This window comes from Aythya fuligula, chromosome 1 (genome assembly GCF_009819795.1).
Source record: "Aythya fuligula isolate bAytFul2 chromosome 1, bAytFul2.pri, whole genome shotgun sequence".
NCBI classification, from domain to species: Eukaryota; Metazoa; Chordata; class Aves; order Anseriformes; family Anatidae; genus Aythya; species Aythya fuligula.
The window spans coordinates 45,884,068-45,901,996 of record NC_045559.1 but is presented as its reverse complement, the minus strand read 5'-3'; the positions used below and the strand labels follow the sequence as shown (position 1 = coordinate 45,901,996).

The 17,929-nt window shown below is 39.4% G+C and overlaps 1 protein-coding gene across 2 annotated transcripts in view; it reads right to left on the bottom strand.

Annotated features, from left to right (window-relative positions):
- ANKS1B (ankyrin repeat and sterile alpha motif domain containing 1B) overlaps window positions 1-17,929 on the bottom strand; it is a 433,323-nt gene that overhangs the window by 31,085 nt on the left and 384,309 nt on the right. For both annotated transcript variants that reach the window (XM_032196110.1, XM_032196120.1), the window contains one exon: window positions 16,650-16,829. In XM_032196110.1, coding sequence (XP_032052001.1) covers window positions 16,650-16,829 — 180 coding nt within the window. The remainder of the gene's footprint in view (window positions 1-16,649; window positions 16,830-17,929) is intronic.

Sequence of the window (17,929 nt, the reverse complement as noted above, 5' to 3'; positions counted from 1 at the left end):
AGTTGTTCTTTCTCAAACTATTTCATCCTCTTCTATGAGTCTTTCAATTTGGACTATGCTACCACTTTCTTTACCTGCACATATCTTGTAAATTTTCTGTGTATGTAATATTGCTAAAATGTGTGTTGAAACTAGCAAGGAATCACCATTTCACACAAAATATGGCTAGAAGTTAAGACTTTTAAAATAAGAAGTAGTTAAGCATCAAAAACACATGAAAACAATTCGTATTGAAGACATTCAAGTGTCTGGCAAACTATCACATCCTACTAATTAAATCAGGACAGAGTAAACAAAACAAGTACATCATTTTCATGTGTCACAAAATAATGAAATGACACACATTTGCACAACTCTGCAATGAAAAGCAAGAGATAAATCTGGAAACAGCAACATTACCCTGCCAATATGGTAACTTCAAGCAAGTGAACATCATAAAACAAGTCGAACCTACTTTATGTTGACACTATTAGTACATCTACAAATTATACAGCATTGTAATTTCAGTTTTGCCTACTTAAGTTTTTTATATGCTATGGGATCTAACTTGAACCTCAAATTTTGAAAGGGAAACATCAGCAGTTGCTCAAGTTTTTAGCATTCTTTATCCACGGAAATTAATCCTTCTGACCGCTAATTTATAAAACCCTTCGTCATATTTAATCTGCAGTGAGAATTTGATTTCTTTAAGAAGCAGTTTTTCTTATAAATTATGGTTTCAATCATATTACAAAGAGTAAGAATCTGTATCCTTATTAATACCATTTGTATTTGACTACAAAAGAAGATGGACTGCATCCCTCACAAATTTCCACAGCATGCTCAGCTGTCTATTATGAAATGTTCAAGGCTGTAACTAACAGAACACCTGAAACAGTCCCTTCTTCTAACAAAGATATACTCCTGCATGTTCTCTGTAAGGAAAGAGATCTCAGGAGATATATCCTAACCATTTAGCAAAAGGTTATTACGATGGAACAGGAATAAATTCAGAATACAGCAGCTATAAAAGTACATCCTTTGACCATCTGTTTTTCCACTGAAGAAGCCCAGGGATGGCAGTCAGGGAGGAGCAGTATTTCTACATAATAAGTGACATTGGGTAGTGCTCCAAACCCTTTTGTTGCACTGGCGTTGAATATAGAAAATGGATGCTAATGGCAAATTAAGAAGGGTACTTAAGGACTAAAATGAATACAACATTTTACAGATTTAATATCTTTCATGCAAAAGGGAGTCAATGCACGGAGAACTGCATCCCTTCTGTCTGTAAATGAAGAGCGGTGACAAGAGAAACAGTGATTACCTTTCATATTGGTTCAATTTTATAAAGGAGCTAGGAAGCAATAATAATAAGGAAATCAGAAATAATCTTCAATCAGGCTAATAAAAGTAGTGTATAAGAAACTTAGAGAGGGACTGTGAGGAGACCGTTGATTTATATCCATCATTTACTCTATAAATACGTACAGTCATCCAAGTATCTCCTCCTTTTAAATTAGACAAAACAGAAGTGATAAGGTTGCTATACATGTCTCTAGGATGATCTAAATACACAATATCACTGAGATTAAGGGAAGGTAGAGAGGTGGGATTTCTGCAGTTCCTGACAGACAACTGCAGCTGAAGACCTTTCATGTACTCTGATGTTTCTTGCAGAGGGAGCAGATACTAAAAAAAGCAGCATAAAATTAAACATCATAGGTAATATATTATTATGATAGATGAAGGAGAAGAAGAGTTATACATAGTCATAAAAAATCTTTTTGTAACTGTATAATAAGTGCTTTTAATTCAGTTTTCTGGTCTCATTTCCTTTTATTCATTTCTTACAAAACTCCTTAGATTTTTAGACCATACTAGGGCTACTTTTCAGTATCTACTCAGACTGAGTTACAACAAGGTACTCTCCAAAGACCAGATCCATGAGTATGTTTAAAAATATAAAAATAAAAATTAGATGGGGAATTATTTTTTTTAATTGAAGGAGAAGAAAGCATTTAAGCTGCATTAAGGCAGCTAAAATATTTTCATAAATTTGGGCTTGAAAACCTCTCCAGGAAGGAGAAGTTCTTCAGCTGACTCACACCAGTCAGATTCTAAAATTCTGAGATTTAGGATGATTATGATTGTGTCATGATGGCAATTAACTACAGTTTAAACACAAAGGTGCAGAAACAGCTTTGACCTAGAGAAGAGTTGGGATGACAGTTAAGTCTGGGGTAGAAAAATATGAATTGTAAATCTGAGGAATTGGTGTGGAACAACTCTGTGTTGATGTATGGAGATTCAGGTCTTTAATAAGCACCTGGAACACTTTCAAGCACTATAGAAATGTTCGGAAATTGTTGTACCAGACCAACTATAATATTTGATTTAGTTTTTAAAAATACATAACGTTAGATAAGAACTTTCTTATTTGAATATTTAATTTGCAATATATATTTGCAAGAAATAATCAAACATTTAAGCTTATGTATTTTTTATGAGACTATATATGTATGGAGATTTTAATCTATCTGATGAAGTAGAAAGGGAAGAGAGAATTTATTCCTCATCTCACTTTGCATCTCATCAGGCAGCTGTGCAACTTCTCACGTGGTTTTTACTGTGCTGCCTGTGGTCTGGTGTTCCATGTTTCTAGCCAGCATCTTTCCTCTCACTGGCCTTAGTCACCTTGACAAAAAAGATTTTTTGTTCCACATTTGCAGATAAATAATTTACATACCAAAGCCATCTCAAGTAAGGTGCCAAAATGGATGAGATTCAGTGCTTTTACAGTGACAATTTTTAACCATAAAGGTCATAGCCTTAAAGACCAATTTCTCATGCCTTTGAAGTGCTTCACAGGCCTGAAAACAGGCAGATGTGCACTTCTCAGGACTCATATACTTGATGTCAAATGAATTGCTGAAGCAGATTACTGCTATTAGGTAATTTCTACAGTTGTAGCACAGGTTATTCTAATTCATCCAATTCTGTGAGAACCATATTTGACTCATATTAAAGGCACCTGGATGCAGTAGTAGTTACAGGTAAGAAGTCATCTGACTACAACTTCTATAAAATCTAACATCTGCCTCATCTTTTTATTAAAATGTCAAGTCAAAAAAACTCCATGCTATAGAAAAAAAATTAGGCCCAGTTTTGATTGGCATGAATGTATTCATTTTTAACAAGGCCTACATCTTATAACTCTTCACCTGTTAAAGCCTCATGCCTAGTTATGGTAACGTGCATTAGTTGCCATGACAACAATAAATTGGAGCACACAGATATACTGCTTTTCGCTGAAAAATTAATAATTTTCTCCCTGTAAGAATTTTAAATGCTCTGCAGGCCAGTCAAATCCTAATTATTTCCTTATTATTAGTTCCTAATCTATCTATCTAGATATATTTGAAATAATAGAGATGGGTGTGTGGTGTACCTACCTTTTAAAAGACTCTAAAGGCTGGTAGCCAAAATGGCCCCTCTCTGCCAGAAATAGTGCAAGAAGGCAGTTAAATGATAGAAACCAGGAGACGTTTACAGACCCTTTGAACAACTGTGCTTGGTGAAGTTCAAACCCCTGACTTGTTCTCACCACACTGCAATACAGATAACTGGTTTTGCTCTTACTTGTACAGCCCATGTGGCTTTGTCACAGAAGTTATGAAAATTCAGAGCACTACCAATGCTAGCTAATTCCCCAAAAGTGCCTTACTGCCTTTGCAAACACATCACGTTCCTTGGCTAGGTGAAGCCTATAGATTAAGACAGAAAGGGCAGCAACAACACAGTGTGGGGGTGAAACTGTGCAAACTGTGCTGTTTACACTGTTTCGTGCTTTGAAGAAGTGAGCAAACAAAAACACCAGGAACAGAAATCAAAGCTCCCACCGAGCGAGACTGCTGCTGGCAATCCCCTCGCATCCTGTATGCGCATCATAAAGCCAACATACGCGAACCACATGGCACGATACATGGATGCGCACACACATAGTCCCGAAAGAGGGAGGACAAGTTACAAACTTTTTTTTTTTTTTGCTGATTTCAACAACATGACACCCGTAGATAACAGCATGGCGACAGACTGTACATCCATAGAGTGACAACATAGCCATTTATCACTGTATCTTACATTATGAACCTGATGAATCGATGAGAAAGGATATCCTGCATTCTGGTTGGTCCAGATCTCACAGACAGAGGACTGCTAATATAAACAGAAAACTACATCTCATCTTGTAAATATTAATGCACCGCAACTGCCAAAAGGCAAGAATAATTAAGAAAAGGCTTGCAATAACATTAAAGAAGGGAGAAAAACAGCTGTTAAAAGTAATTTTTTATTTATTTGCTGACAAAATATTTTTGGACTGACTGGAAGGAAACATAGCTTATTCAGAGATGTTAGAAGAGGCTTCAAACTGTGAGTACAAGAAAACAATTTAGTCAGAAGTGCTGGTGATGTAAAGAGAGAAAGTTATGCAGGCATAAACAGAAAACGCAGAGAGCAGAAGAAATATTGGTTACTTTCAGTTTTTGGCAGGAAAGAAGTTTGAAGTCAACACCCCCAATTAAGTTTTGAGATTTTAATCTCACTCTGCTGGAGATTTTCACAGGGATAGAGAAAGGGAAAAATCTGGCAATATAGTCAACAGGAAAGATCAGTTCTCTTTACACAATTACCAGGAAAGAATGCACTGCAATTAAGTGAAGCAGTCAGCCACCATCTCCTTCCACCAACAGTTCCTTTGCATATAAAGTTACAGACAATATTACCTTTGGTATTGACCATGCCCCCACTTAGCAATTAAAAAGGTTTCTTTCAGCATTCTACATTATTTTATAGATAGTGTGTAGCAGGCAAAGCAAAGTAAGCATACTGTAGCATCTCTAGCAAAAGCAACAGAGCTAGATGAGCACAGCATTCACCAGCATCCGCTACATATTTCCTTGTTTGGACAATCATCAAGAAAGCATCTTGACACCTTAGCAAAAGCTAAGATAACATTTTACAGTAGCCAGGCAACTAAAACAAAGCATCAGACGTAGGAGCTGCCCACAGTATCTTAGGCAGGCAGCAACAAAAGGCACTAAACACACATGAAAAATGCAACTGCAGCATCCAGAATAGCTAGCAATTAAAGTATCAGTAATTTAACAGCAGCAGAGTGTGCATTGCTGGTTCTTAGCAGCAGCAGCAGGAATTCAGCATTGATGCTCAAAACAGATAACCCCAAAAGTGCAACTCTTGTCAGAAATATGGCTCTTGCTCTTACCTTCAGCAGTCTGAAACCTGGCTGCCTGGCTGGTGACAGGCTAGGTTATCAGCTCTGGTTACTGTCAGGGCAGGCTGGCACCCTCTGTACTGACTACCGTGCGCTACCAGACAGGCTGGTGACTGCCTAATGTTGTTAATTGTCCCTTATTTCCTTCATGATTTGAAATGCATGCACACACATCCCTTCCCCCTGTTTCATTAATTTTTAAATTTTCCCATATCCAGTTAATTTCTTCCCTATCTTGTTTTCAAAATTATGTGTGTTTCCTAAGTGATGCGCAGGGCACTCAGTATAAGGCCATCAGCAAGCACCACTTCAGTGACTCCTCCTGCTGAACTACTTAGCACTAGTTACATTTTTTTTTTCCTCCTCATCTGTATGTCTAGAAAACTGATTTCTGTATGCTCCAGCCATGCCCATCACCGTGATGCCTATCAGAGGCTGCGCTTCAGCTTTTCAAGGAAAGTGTAAAAGTGAAGGCATTTTCATGCCAGGTGCAGCATCCCCAAGCATCTGGCAGTCAAGAAAACATATTGTAGTGCTATTTGGACACACTTGCTGAGGTCCTGAAAAGAATAAGATAAATTAGCATGGCACTGCATGCTAACAGACGTTTAATTTCTCTCCAGCACTAAGGGTGCTGGCACAATGTTGCTGTGATGCTGTCTTATTGTACAGCTGGTTCTCACCACCTTGATATTCTGGAGACAAAGGTTATCCTTCAGTCCTGCCCCTCCTGAGGACTTGCCCTCAAGCAGCAGTGCCTGGTGCCTTCTGCAAGCAGCTGTGGCCCTGGCATAGCAGTTCTGTGATAACAGACCTACAATGCTGTGGCAGGAAATGTTATGAATACACCAGGTCCATCTACGGCTGCTTAGGTGCTAACTTACTTGGGAACAGGTAACACAACACTGCAGTAACCATATAAGCAAGTTTTAAGCTTTTAAAAACAGGCAGGAAATCAATCCTTTCTTACACATGCCAATGCTGCCCACCCTGTCCCTCCATCCCCGGAAAGAACCTCATGGGTTAGTCCACTCACTCCAAGAGCTGGGAGATCTGAATCTGATGCCTTTCTCTGACTGAGGGAATTCACACCTACATATTTCACCTTCCTCTCCTATGAGTTAAAGCAGCAGAAGGTAGGCTGTCTTCAATCCCTTTTATAAATGAAGGGAAGCGCTTCTTATTTTTAATTCCTAGGAGAAAGAAGAGTGCACAAAAGCAGATGTTTGAAGCACTCATCTGTGAGAGACGAGCTCGGGGCCCAGGTCCCTGCTCCCTTCCTCCAGGATTAATGGCTTAGGGGGTCTAGAATTAAGCTAAATTACCTTTAAGTACAGGTGACTATATTTATTAAAGAGGACCAGCAGTGACTGAGAATGTCTCATGACTGCATCAATGGCCAGTGGGAAGTACAGCCATGCAAAACTCATTACTCAGTTCTGTACTCATTAATGTTTGAATGACTAAGGTACTGACATGCAGTACAGAAGGAACATTAATTTTATGGAAGGTAATGAATTGAAATTCAGAAGCCAACCTTTTCTTTGGACCACTGTAAAAATATTTAGCATTTATTATATACATATTTTATGTCTTCAAAGTGCTGAATTTTTTTAATGAATTATGAAAACCCTGTGAGAAGTACTTCAGGTTGCATACCCCTGTGCTGAAGTGGAAGGAACCAAGGAAAGGAAAAAGGTTAAGTGAGCATCTGAGGCCAGAAATTCAGTAAGCAGTAGGAGAGAGAGTTGATATTAGACTTCAAACATGCCCAATTTTCAGTTCCCAAAACATATGCCCTCAAAATAAAGGAAAATAAATAAATCTGTGCATGCACTTCCATGGTAATAAACAGAAATACACTTGGGCATTTAATACCACTGATGTACAAGGTTCTGTGAAAAAGAGCTTCACAAATATTTTTTTTCTTAAGGAATATAGCTAAAAATAATAAAAATAGCACCAGCTATTGTATGATTAGCATCAAACATGCACTTATCTTATTGGTATGCATTTATCTTTTGGGAAGAACAATGTTCCAGCAAGAATCTGATATTCTGATATAAAAGCTATAGATGTCCCATGCATGAAAGACTTCCAAATCATCACTATGGGACACAACTCTGGCAGACAGGAGGGGTGAAGGAAGAGGAAAAGGGAGTATCCTGCACTGTACAGCTCCTACCATGTGCTACTGATGATAGAGATGACTGGTTAACAGTGCCAGAAGAAGGGAGGTGTGGCTCTGTGTCACCTGCTCTCCACTCAGCCATCTCCCTTCCTTTCCCAGCAGTCAGTTCTGACATAGCCTCCTAATCACTTCATGACTGCCTTTTAAAAAAGTTGTTTTACAGACATTTTCAGTTCTCTTGTTTATTTAACATAACCTCTGTGATTTCCAGAAAACACACTCACATAAGAAATAATATTTCTTACTGCTCTTGCTAACTTCATCTGTGATAGAAGTCAACAGGGTGTAATTATTTCATACACCTGCAGTGAAGTTAGTAGCCAATCATGTTACAAGATGTTTCCACATTCCCATCTGCTTCAACTCTTTCTAGTTACTCATATATTTACTTGAAAAAATGTAGGACACCACATATGTTGGTCTTCAATGTGGCAGGCTGTGTTAGAGATAATTTAGTGCTTTGTAAGGTGAACAAAATTACCTGAAAAGTTAGTGTAAGCTCCATCCCTGTTGACAGAGATGACTTGATAATCTGAAGACAAAGTAATTTTACCAAAGGTGATCACACAGTAATAAGATTGATTATGGAAATCTTACCCTTGGAAAGCAACAGAAAGAATATGTGGGCAACGTACACAGAAGGAACAGGAGCTCAGTAGAAAGCAGTCCTGATGTATTCAACACCAGTCAGCTTCATGGCACTTAAGGAGATGTCAAAGATTTACTTAAACCAGGAGTAATTATCCTCAAAAAGTCATGGAAGATAATAAAAAGACCAAAGAAAGGCTAAAAGAACATTTAAGATAGGAGTATAGAAAGGTTTGGGAATTTATAGCCAACCAAACTGCAGGGACTAGCATGTTACTAGCAAAATCATTTAAAAATCCAATCACCATCCCCTGGTCCTTGTGGCCTTTGAGATCTCCTGACTTTGCTCTTGGCCATGTGAAATAAATGTTCATGTATCAATAAATAAATGTGCATGTATCTCTCTCTATGCACACATACAAAATTGAGCCTAATGAAAAAGTGTGATCTTGCTGCAACGTGTTACCCGCCAGAACATTTATAGGCCAAGAGAAATTCAAGATGTTTATAATGAGGTTGTTCAGTATGAATCATCTCAGATCAAATTTCCTTCCTTTGTTGGAAAACGGGCCTACTAAATCATCAGCAGCAAGGAGAAGCACAGCAGGATGTGGACACTGATTATGCAACTTCTGATGCTATGTCACGTGATGTTCCCTGTACACAAACGAGCCTGAATCAAAATGCAGAGTTTGCACAAGAAGTTGAAATACACATTTAGAGAATAATTATCAGTATTTAAGCACAACTGGACTGGAACATATTGAGAGAATCTGCAATGACCTGCTCCATGCAGACCCTCTGGGGAGGATCCAGAACTCAAGGACTTTCCATAACGGGGTAAGAACTGAGAATGGATTTGATGAACTGCAGAAATTGGTCAGATGATATTCATATGGGAAGAGTATGCCTTGATAAAGTAAGATTAAATATACAAATAAAATATCAAATAGATTAGCAGAGTGTTTTAATGGGGCGGGGGGGGTGGGGGTGGGGTGTCACGCAGATCTGGAAGTTTCAGTATACTACAAGCGAAATACAGAGGTTTTGCAGATGAATAAGCAAACAAATTTCAGGATAATTCAGGTTGGAAAGGAGCTGAGGAAGCTTTCTTTAAAACCCCAGCTCAAAGCTTGAGCAGCTGTGAGATGTGACCTGCTTGCTCAGGGTTTCATCCAGTCAGGTCCTGAAAACCCCCAAAGACAGAGATTGCTCAGACTCTGTGAGCAACCTGTCCCACTGTTTGCTTCTCCTTGCGGGGAGGAAGTTTGTCTTACATCCAGTCTGAGCCTTTCTTCTTTCCATTTTTGTACCAAAAGCCATCTTTTCTCCAGCCAGCCCTGCTCACCCAGCCTCTCCTCATAGGACAGGTGCTGGATCTAGCCCCCAACTGTGTTGGTGGCCCTTCATGGAACTCCCCTCTCATAAACAAAAAAGAAAGTATTTAATACAAGTAGCATATAGTAATGCACGGGGAGTAATTTCTGCACCATGCACAGCTACCAGCGAGGCATCATCTGGAAGCAGAGTCCAGTGTTAGACACTGCACTTCAAGGAGGAGGAAGGCAAACTAAGGGAATCCGGGAGAGAACAAGTAGTCTAGAAAACACCAAGGCATGGCCATAGTTAGGTAAACATCAGCCCCAAACGGTCTGATCAGCCCTGAGCAAGCCTGAGAAGAGGGAGTTTATGCCTTCTGATTATGTTTAGAGAGCTGTTTCTTCTGTTGGCTTCCATCTCTCCTCTGCAAGGCCCACATGTCCACTTTACAGATCTGGTGCAAGAATAAGAGCCACGAACCTAATCTCCCCACTGCTTCTACTGTGTGTCCCACCACAGGGCTGAGCTTCAGGAAACTGCTCCCACATCCTGGCACTTAAGCTCCAGTAAGGCACAGAAGGGAAGCAAAGAAATGATAGCAACCCCACTCTCTCTGATGCAAATTATGTAGCAGTAACTCACTGACTATAATTCAGTCTCACTCCAGAAATGCGGAGAATTTTGGATCAAATCCCAGAAAATCACTTGTGGCACAGCAAACAATCTTTAAAGGTGCAACAGCTGAAAGAAACAAATGAAATGGAATGAATGGGGCTGGCTGGCCCCTTTTGTATTCATCACTCCAAATGTTTCAGGACCATGGGAGAGCAGTTGTGCAGTCTCAATAGATGTTGTTTCCCTGAATGTTCCCCAAGCTCTGGGGAGAGCCTGCCTTACCAACAGGAATAATCACACATCCTCCAGTGAAAAAAAGATCTTCAGAGATGGAGAGTGAAATCTGAAATGAGTTCTTTTATAGATAGAGCCAAAATCAGAAATAACAATTCTTATTAGAGTAAGAAATGAGCACTCTCAGGCAGCTTTCACAAGCAGGAGTGTGCCCCAGCACACCACGGGAAGGCAGACAACAGGCCCAGGACCACTGTGAGCCTGCAAGGGCTGTCCCCCCAGCCAGGGGCAGGGCTTCAAGTCCCACACTGCTTTGCCTCTGGGTGCCTGCTGCACACAGGGACGTGCTTAGAAAATTTTTCTGTAATGAGAATTGACCGTTAACACACCTGGGTTTCCCTCTCAACCAGCTGACACTACCCCTCACATGATGCAGTCTGTTTTCATTTGATTTCCATCCAGCAACCTGGGATTTAGGCTCCTGGTGGGGAGGACTGATTGAGGGTCTTCCCACCAGTTTGCTGAGGCTGCTGCTGCCGTGCCTGGCTTCTGGAGGTGCAGCTTTACAGCCACAGCCCTGGCCCAGCAATGTGTGGTGAGTCGCCAAACCTTTGCCAGTTGACGACTCCCCTTTCTGCTGGTGCTGCCAGTTACAAGTGCTCCCTAGCCCTTTAGTCTTGCGTATAAGAGAGAAACTTCTGGACAAATACCACCCATATAAATAAAATTTGTGGCTTCAGTCCTCAACATTAGGCACAGTTACTGACATTTTAGCAAAACAAAACCAAAATGCAACAACCCGAGCTCTTTCAGAAGAGCACCGCAAACTCAGTACAAGTTATTTCCCAGGAGCTCAAAAATGTAGACGTTAGATACTGAAATTCAGCTTTGACTCTGAAATATTCAGCTTTTCAATAAGAATAAAGTCTCCTTGTCTGTAAAAGCTACCCAACCTTTTCCATTTTTCATATAATCCTCCTCCATTTTTCATATGATCTTTCTAATACAGAGCTTCTAGCTCACAAGGCTGAGTGTGAAAAAAGAGTAAATTAATAAAGAACATCTGTCCCCATCTTGAAAGAACATCTGTCCCCATCTTGGTGTAGTATTTATGGCATTTGTTTGGATCATTAGTACCAAATATAGAAACAACTTCCTTAATTCCATATGATGAAGCAGCATGAAGGTATGATCCACATCCCACGGCTTTATTTCTAAAATGTTAGCTTCTGTAGCCTTCATGAAAATATGCACCTTTTTATTCAGACAGAAATTGCTTAGAATTTTCATGTCTTTATCAGTTTACTTGTCCACTGAATAAAAAAATACTTGAGGGTTTGTTAAAATTTACACTTCAAGACATAGCAATTTTTGGCATTAATATGTATCTGAATTAAAAAGACAAAATCTAGTAACACCTATAAAATGCAATAAAAATAGGTTTAGAAAGCATTTTTGTTTTGATGTTAATTTGAAGGTCTTCATAGATAAATCATCTTTCCATATTTTAAAATAAGATGCACTTCAAAATATGAACCATAGAACATCTTGTTTGGATTTTATATACTTTTCTTTAAAATGGCTTTTGTTCATCCCCAGACTGTACACTATTTTTTGCTTATTTGAGAAACAGAATTAAAAAAATCTTAGAAAAAATAACAGAATGAAATAAACTGGTCATCCATACTTTTGTATTTACTGCTTCTTAAATCCACTATAAAGAATTCTGTTATTTCACCAGTAATTTCAACCATTCATAAAATCCATTCTTTGTTGCTTCTTAGATAATCTCATTTTACACACTGATTTTCTCCTGGGCATATTTTCCTTCACTCACCGTAATCTTTAAATCCTTCTAAAGTGGAGAAGGAGACAGAAAAGCATACAGGAAACAAGCAAGTAAAAATGCTATACTGTGGTTAAAAGTTAAAACAAAACAAAATAACAACAACAAAAACCACAACAGTGCAGCCACCACCTAAAAATGGGTCCTATTATACAGGAGTTCTATTTTTGGTTTCTAGAAAATTGTAGTGTCATCTTAGCCAACTTGCAAAATCCTTATACCTTCATTTTCTTAGCTGTAAAATGGAAAACATAATTTAAAACTATGTACCCATAGTTTTAAACCACAATGCACTGGAAAAATGAATGCATTAATATCTGGGAAGTATTTGGAAGATATTATTGAGTTGAAGATAAAATTTCAGAGAGAAAAAAAATCGCAACTATTTTCCTACAAACAGGTCTTTAATTCTGTCTCTTCTTTTTATTACACTTTTCCTCTACTGTAGAAAAAGGATCTCAGCTACTAAATCCATTTGAATAACAAGCTTCTACATACAAAATCATAAAATCATTTAGTTTGGAAAAGACCTCTAAGACATCGGTTGTAATCCTTCCTTCAGTGAATTACTGTATCTCACAAAACAATGTGACAAAGCAGTATCCCAATAGTGGAGGAAGCTGTATTTCAAACTTACTACAGTTTGGTTATCTGGTGCTTTAGGGAAGAGAACAACAGAATCCCTCAGCCAATGGGAACCAAAGCACCCAGAAGGGCTTTCATATTTAAGTTTGTGCTTAGCATTTCTGGGAAAGAACTACTCTTGCTAGGATTTGCGAATATTTTTTCCAACTCTCAGATCTAAGTGATTCCCTTCCTCCAACCACATCCCACTGGGGTGTCCCCCATACAGACCATGACGATCCTACCAGAAAGCTTAACCTGACTCACTACCTGTTTATTTACTCTAAAGGCAGCGACAGCCCAGAGCATTCCTGAGAACCCTGAAGAGGCTCCCACCCACGTGCCCCCTCCCAAAACAACAGATTTCTGGCACCTCTGGGCACACAGTGCCTTCATTTGAGAGCACAAGCCAGCCATGCTCCTGCTACCAGCACTGCCCACGCCTCCCTGCCTGTTTGCCATGGGGAGGGTGTTTCAGTGTGCCAACTCCCCAAGCTCTTGCCCACATTTTTTTTCCCTGCAATGTCTGGGGTAAATTAAGAGCCCACTGCCTTCAACGGGCTCCTCCTCCTGATTTCTTAGGCTTTGCCTCTATGTCTTCACTTCTATTTTAAAGGTCTAGGCAATCTTAAGAGCAATCTCAGCTATTTTAAACTACTTTAATTTGATCGTATTAATGTGCAGCTTGCAGGCACAAAACTCAACATCCACAGTCAGAGATGACTCAGACTACTCAAGCCTTTCTGATTTTTTTTTCTTCTTATTTTTTCTGAAAACAAACCATCTCACAATCTTCTGTACTACCTTCCTGGCAGTTGTGATTTATCCAACCAGACGCTGAAGAGTTCCACAGTTAACAGTTTGGATGTGAACTGGGGAGCTGGATGACCAAACCTACTCCAGTGGGGAACGTAAATTGGTTAGACTCATTGTTTATATTAGGATTTTTTCTCTTAGGTCGCAAACAGTCTGTTAGGGAACTGTGAATGAAGGTACATGCTGGCCTTGAGACAAAACCACCCACATTTTAAGTACATTTAAATCAGTGCTTCCTCCAGGAAACAAAGTCTTGTATTACTTACAAGCAGATTTGATTATGATTTAGGGAATTGTTTAAGCCCATTTAGCAGATCAAAGGAAAACAGATTTAAACTGATGTGCTCATTGTTTCAACACGCACTTGTTGATATCTGATGCAAAGATCAACATGGTTAATGATTCCCATGTAATATGTAAGTGAAAACACAGGCCATGTAAGGATGGCAACTTTAGATCTTATGATTTTCTCAAAATACCCACTTCAGATTTTAAATTTTAAACTGAGGCTACAAACAGCCTTATCCTAACATATTCTAATCAAGTTCAAGAAGGCAATACCATGAAAAAGCTCTCATTCCTGTGTTTTCCTCTCTCTTCAAGGCCATAAAATACCTATTAATTTCATGATGAACAATATACCTACAACCCTTTCAAAAAATCACAGCAAAGACATTGTTATGCACAGCTGTTTACCATGGCATCCACTAAACATGCAGATTCATACAGCAGCATGCAAACAGCTTAGCAAAGAAATGGTTAAGATAAATAATATGGTTCTTCCAATAATCACTTTAGATTATTTTGTTTGTGAGAAATATTCTAGCTGGAAAGCAGGATTGGTATCAGACTCAGAAGTGGTGTTGATCTGACATAAGCCAAAGGAGCCTGAAAACTGCAAGGAGGAAGTTGTTAGATAAAACATGGAGCAGAAGGCTCATGTTAATCAAATGAATATCCTTTATTTTCCAGAAATAACTATCACACCTTTAGTTTCAAAGGGGCTTTAGGGGAAAAAATTGATGGAAATACAGTTCATTTTCACAAAGTGCCACTTCACATATTGCAAAAATTAAATTTAAAAATCTATTTTTGGGCCAGAATGGTTGAAGAAATCCCTGATTAGCCTCTTAATGGGGTGAGTCCAATTTAGTGAGAATGATCACCAGAGGGAGTCATTGACTTTCCCATTAAAGTCAAAGAGAATTTTGCATACATCAGCAATGCAGAATTTGGGGGCAGAGCTGAGAAAGACTCCAAACAGATTGGAGTTTGGGGACTAACAGAAAATACTGTCTTACAGATTTCACTGAACCCATTTTCTCCTTTGGAGTCCCAAAGGATAACTCTTATATTCCACAGTGAAAGTTAGAAGGCACTGAAGTCATGCTGTGGGTACAAATAGGTATAAACTGCTTCCTTCCCCATCTCCTCCACTTCAAAAAAAAAAAAAAATAATAAAAAAAAATTAATTGGTTTTAAGTGGTTTAGAGTGGCCTAAGTACTAACTGCTCAGTTCTTTGGCTATGCAACATATTACAGTCTCTTGAAAAGCAGTCTCAACTGCCTGCAGAAAATCTCTGAGGTATGAGTGTGTCATACCTCAAGGGAATATCAGGACTTCAAGGAGGAAGAGAAAAGAGTGAAAAGTAGAGAGGAAGAATTGCTACTATGGCTTTTTTATTCTCCAATGTTAGTGACTAAAAGACTAAAAGAGGAAGTGAGAATGGGGATTTGTAAACCAAGTGATGTGATAAACTAAGCATATGAACCAGTCTACTCAGCCATGAGCTAGTGCGTACTTAATTTTCACACTCCTAAGTTTCATGACCTTCAAAGAAATAACTTCACAGTAAGAAGTGGGCTTTTCCTTGCTGGACTTCAGCTCAGCCTTGTTCTTGCCCCCAAAACCCAGCAGACTTTGATTGGAAAAGAAGCTCATTCACCAGGCAACTTTCCCCTTAATTCTGTACAATAACATTACACAGCAGAAAATACAGCAGAAAATTAGGTGATTTAAAAAGGCAAGAAAACAGCCCCACCCTAACAAATGCAATTTCACTTGCCTAGAAATGTCCTCTGAACAGATCAAATTCAATTTGTTTCTGTGTTCCCAGGTAACAGCAGCACCTTGTTTTGCTTGTTTATTTAATTACTTCTTCTTGTTCATGCAATTAGCTCAGAGACTGCAGCCTTTTGTTCATTATGTTAACCATAATATAGTTATTTGCATAGCTATTTCCATTTCGAGGCTGGATTTTGGGTAGAGACTATTTTGAGCTATGCCTGACAACAACCAGGAAGTATCAGGCAAGGCTGAAAGCAGCATCCTGCTATGTGGTGGGATGAGCCACACTGTGAACTGCATGGGCTGCCTGGCTGCTTCCAATGGCAAATTGAAGGCATGTCCCCAGCATGCATCGCAAAGCACGGCTGTCTTGCATAGTATGTGCCACCAAAACACAGCCCAGTATATCCTAAGGCATTTTTGCTGACAAGATGCCAAAGCTCAACTTTACTGACCTTTGGAGCTGTACAGGATATTACTCTGGTCAACATGTGCTTGATTTAAAATTATCAGTACCCATATTTAGATTGGGTGAAGATTTTTAGAGATGAAGTCTTTAGTCTTTCATGAACAGCTTGATGCAATGTCCATTTGGATGTAGTGCTGCAGTAATGCTCAAATGAGCTGTTACACAGTTAAATCTTTCATTAAACACTCAGATGTATCCCCAGACCAAAGTTTAGCAGATTGTTGACCCTCATCACCACACCCACCAGTCCTCTGATTTTTGCCAGCTCATTTTTATCTGAGTTGCTCAGAAATTGAGGAATCTTACAGAAGCTAGAGGCAGAGGCAGTGCCAGTGGGAGTCTGCATGTTCTGGTATGCAGCAGGCACCTTCATCTCAGCCTGCAGGCACCTAAACACCCCCAAAACTCTTCCTCTCAAGAGAAATGGCACACCAACTTACAGTATTTGAAATAGAACTGGAACACCCAGCTTGGAAAAATTGTCAATCTTTGTGGTTTACAATTCAGCCTTAATATATGCAGGACCCATAGCTACAGTTAGAATTAGCTCTGTAACCAACTGCAGCAAAGTGCAGACTTTTAATGGCATAGTTGTAATCCTACCTGTGCCATCTGCCTCTCCAGCTTCGACCGAGGAATATCATCAAAATAGTTCTCATTTCTTCTCCTCCTTGCATCGCCCTGCATGATAATGTGGGGAACGTCCAGGGAGCCACCAGTAGTGAAAGTGCTTTGGCTAAGTGATGGAGACAACTGAGGAGGAGTGTGGTTACCGCTGGGTTCCTGAACAAAGAGGACAAAAATACAGCATAATGAGAGCAGCATATTGTTCAAACTACACATTTTAAAGTGTATTTCAAATAATACTTAAAAAAAAAAAAAAAAAAAAAGGCACAGAGCAAGCAGTCATTTTCTTTCCTCAGAACCTTTCCATCTCCCTTGTACATGACCAGGAGGAAGGCAAGTTCTATGAGACAATTTTCTTCCTGTGCATGTGGCTAGGGAAGTGACAGACTACACTCAGAAAACTGTCACTTTCCCCAGAAATGTGCTACCAAAGGTGCAGAGCCCAAATGGAGGGAAGAATACTTCATTACTGCTCTGAGCAAGTGGCAAATTCCTTCCCCAAAACTTCCATGTATAATATAGCAGTCCTTTACTAGGACTGACAGAGAGATAAACAGTGAGTTACTTGTCAAGGCCCAAAAGAAGTTGTGATTTAAGAGTAGTTATTTGTAAGATGAAATACATTTTCACCACTTTTTAAGCCACTCTGAGAAGCAAAAGTGATTTGAAAGTGATTTGAACTCTAGCAACATCCCTTGCCTGAAAAAATAAATGCATGAACATTTACAAAATATAGATACTTTGTTTACAATTTTTATAGGTCTTGCAGAACATACTTTAACTTGAGGTACTGGACATCAGAAACAAGCCAAATAACAATTCCTAGAATGATGGAATGTATCAAAGTACAAACATTTCACCAGGCTTTTCCTGTGCTGAACTGTGACCTTGTATCAGTCAATGTGCAAATACCATGCAAATTGATACATGACCTCCATCTAATTAACAGCTAAACACATCCTTCTGACTACAGATTTTCCCAGGATCTGCCACCACACCAGCGACAGGCAGCCACCACATGTACTTTTGGAAACACGTGTTCTCTTGCACACTGCATCACTTGTTCAAACACAAATTACAAACGCCAATGCCCAAGTCCACTGCTCAGCACTGCCTTGGTGACTAAAATCATCATCATCAGAGCTACGCCTTGCCGTTCAGTTAGTGGACACACCATCCAGCACGTGCAGTAAAACACTGCTGTAGTGACTGGAAGGGTGTAAAAGTTCCTCCCCCACAATGCTCAACATTTCTGA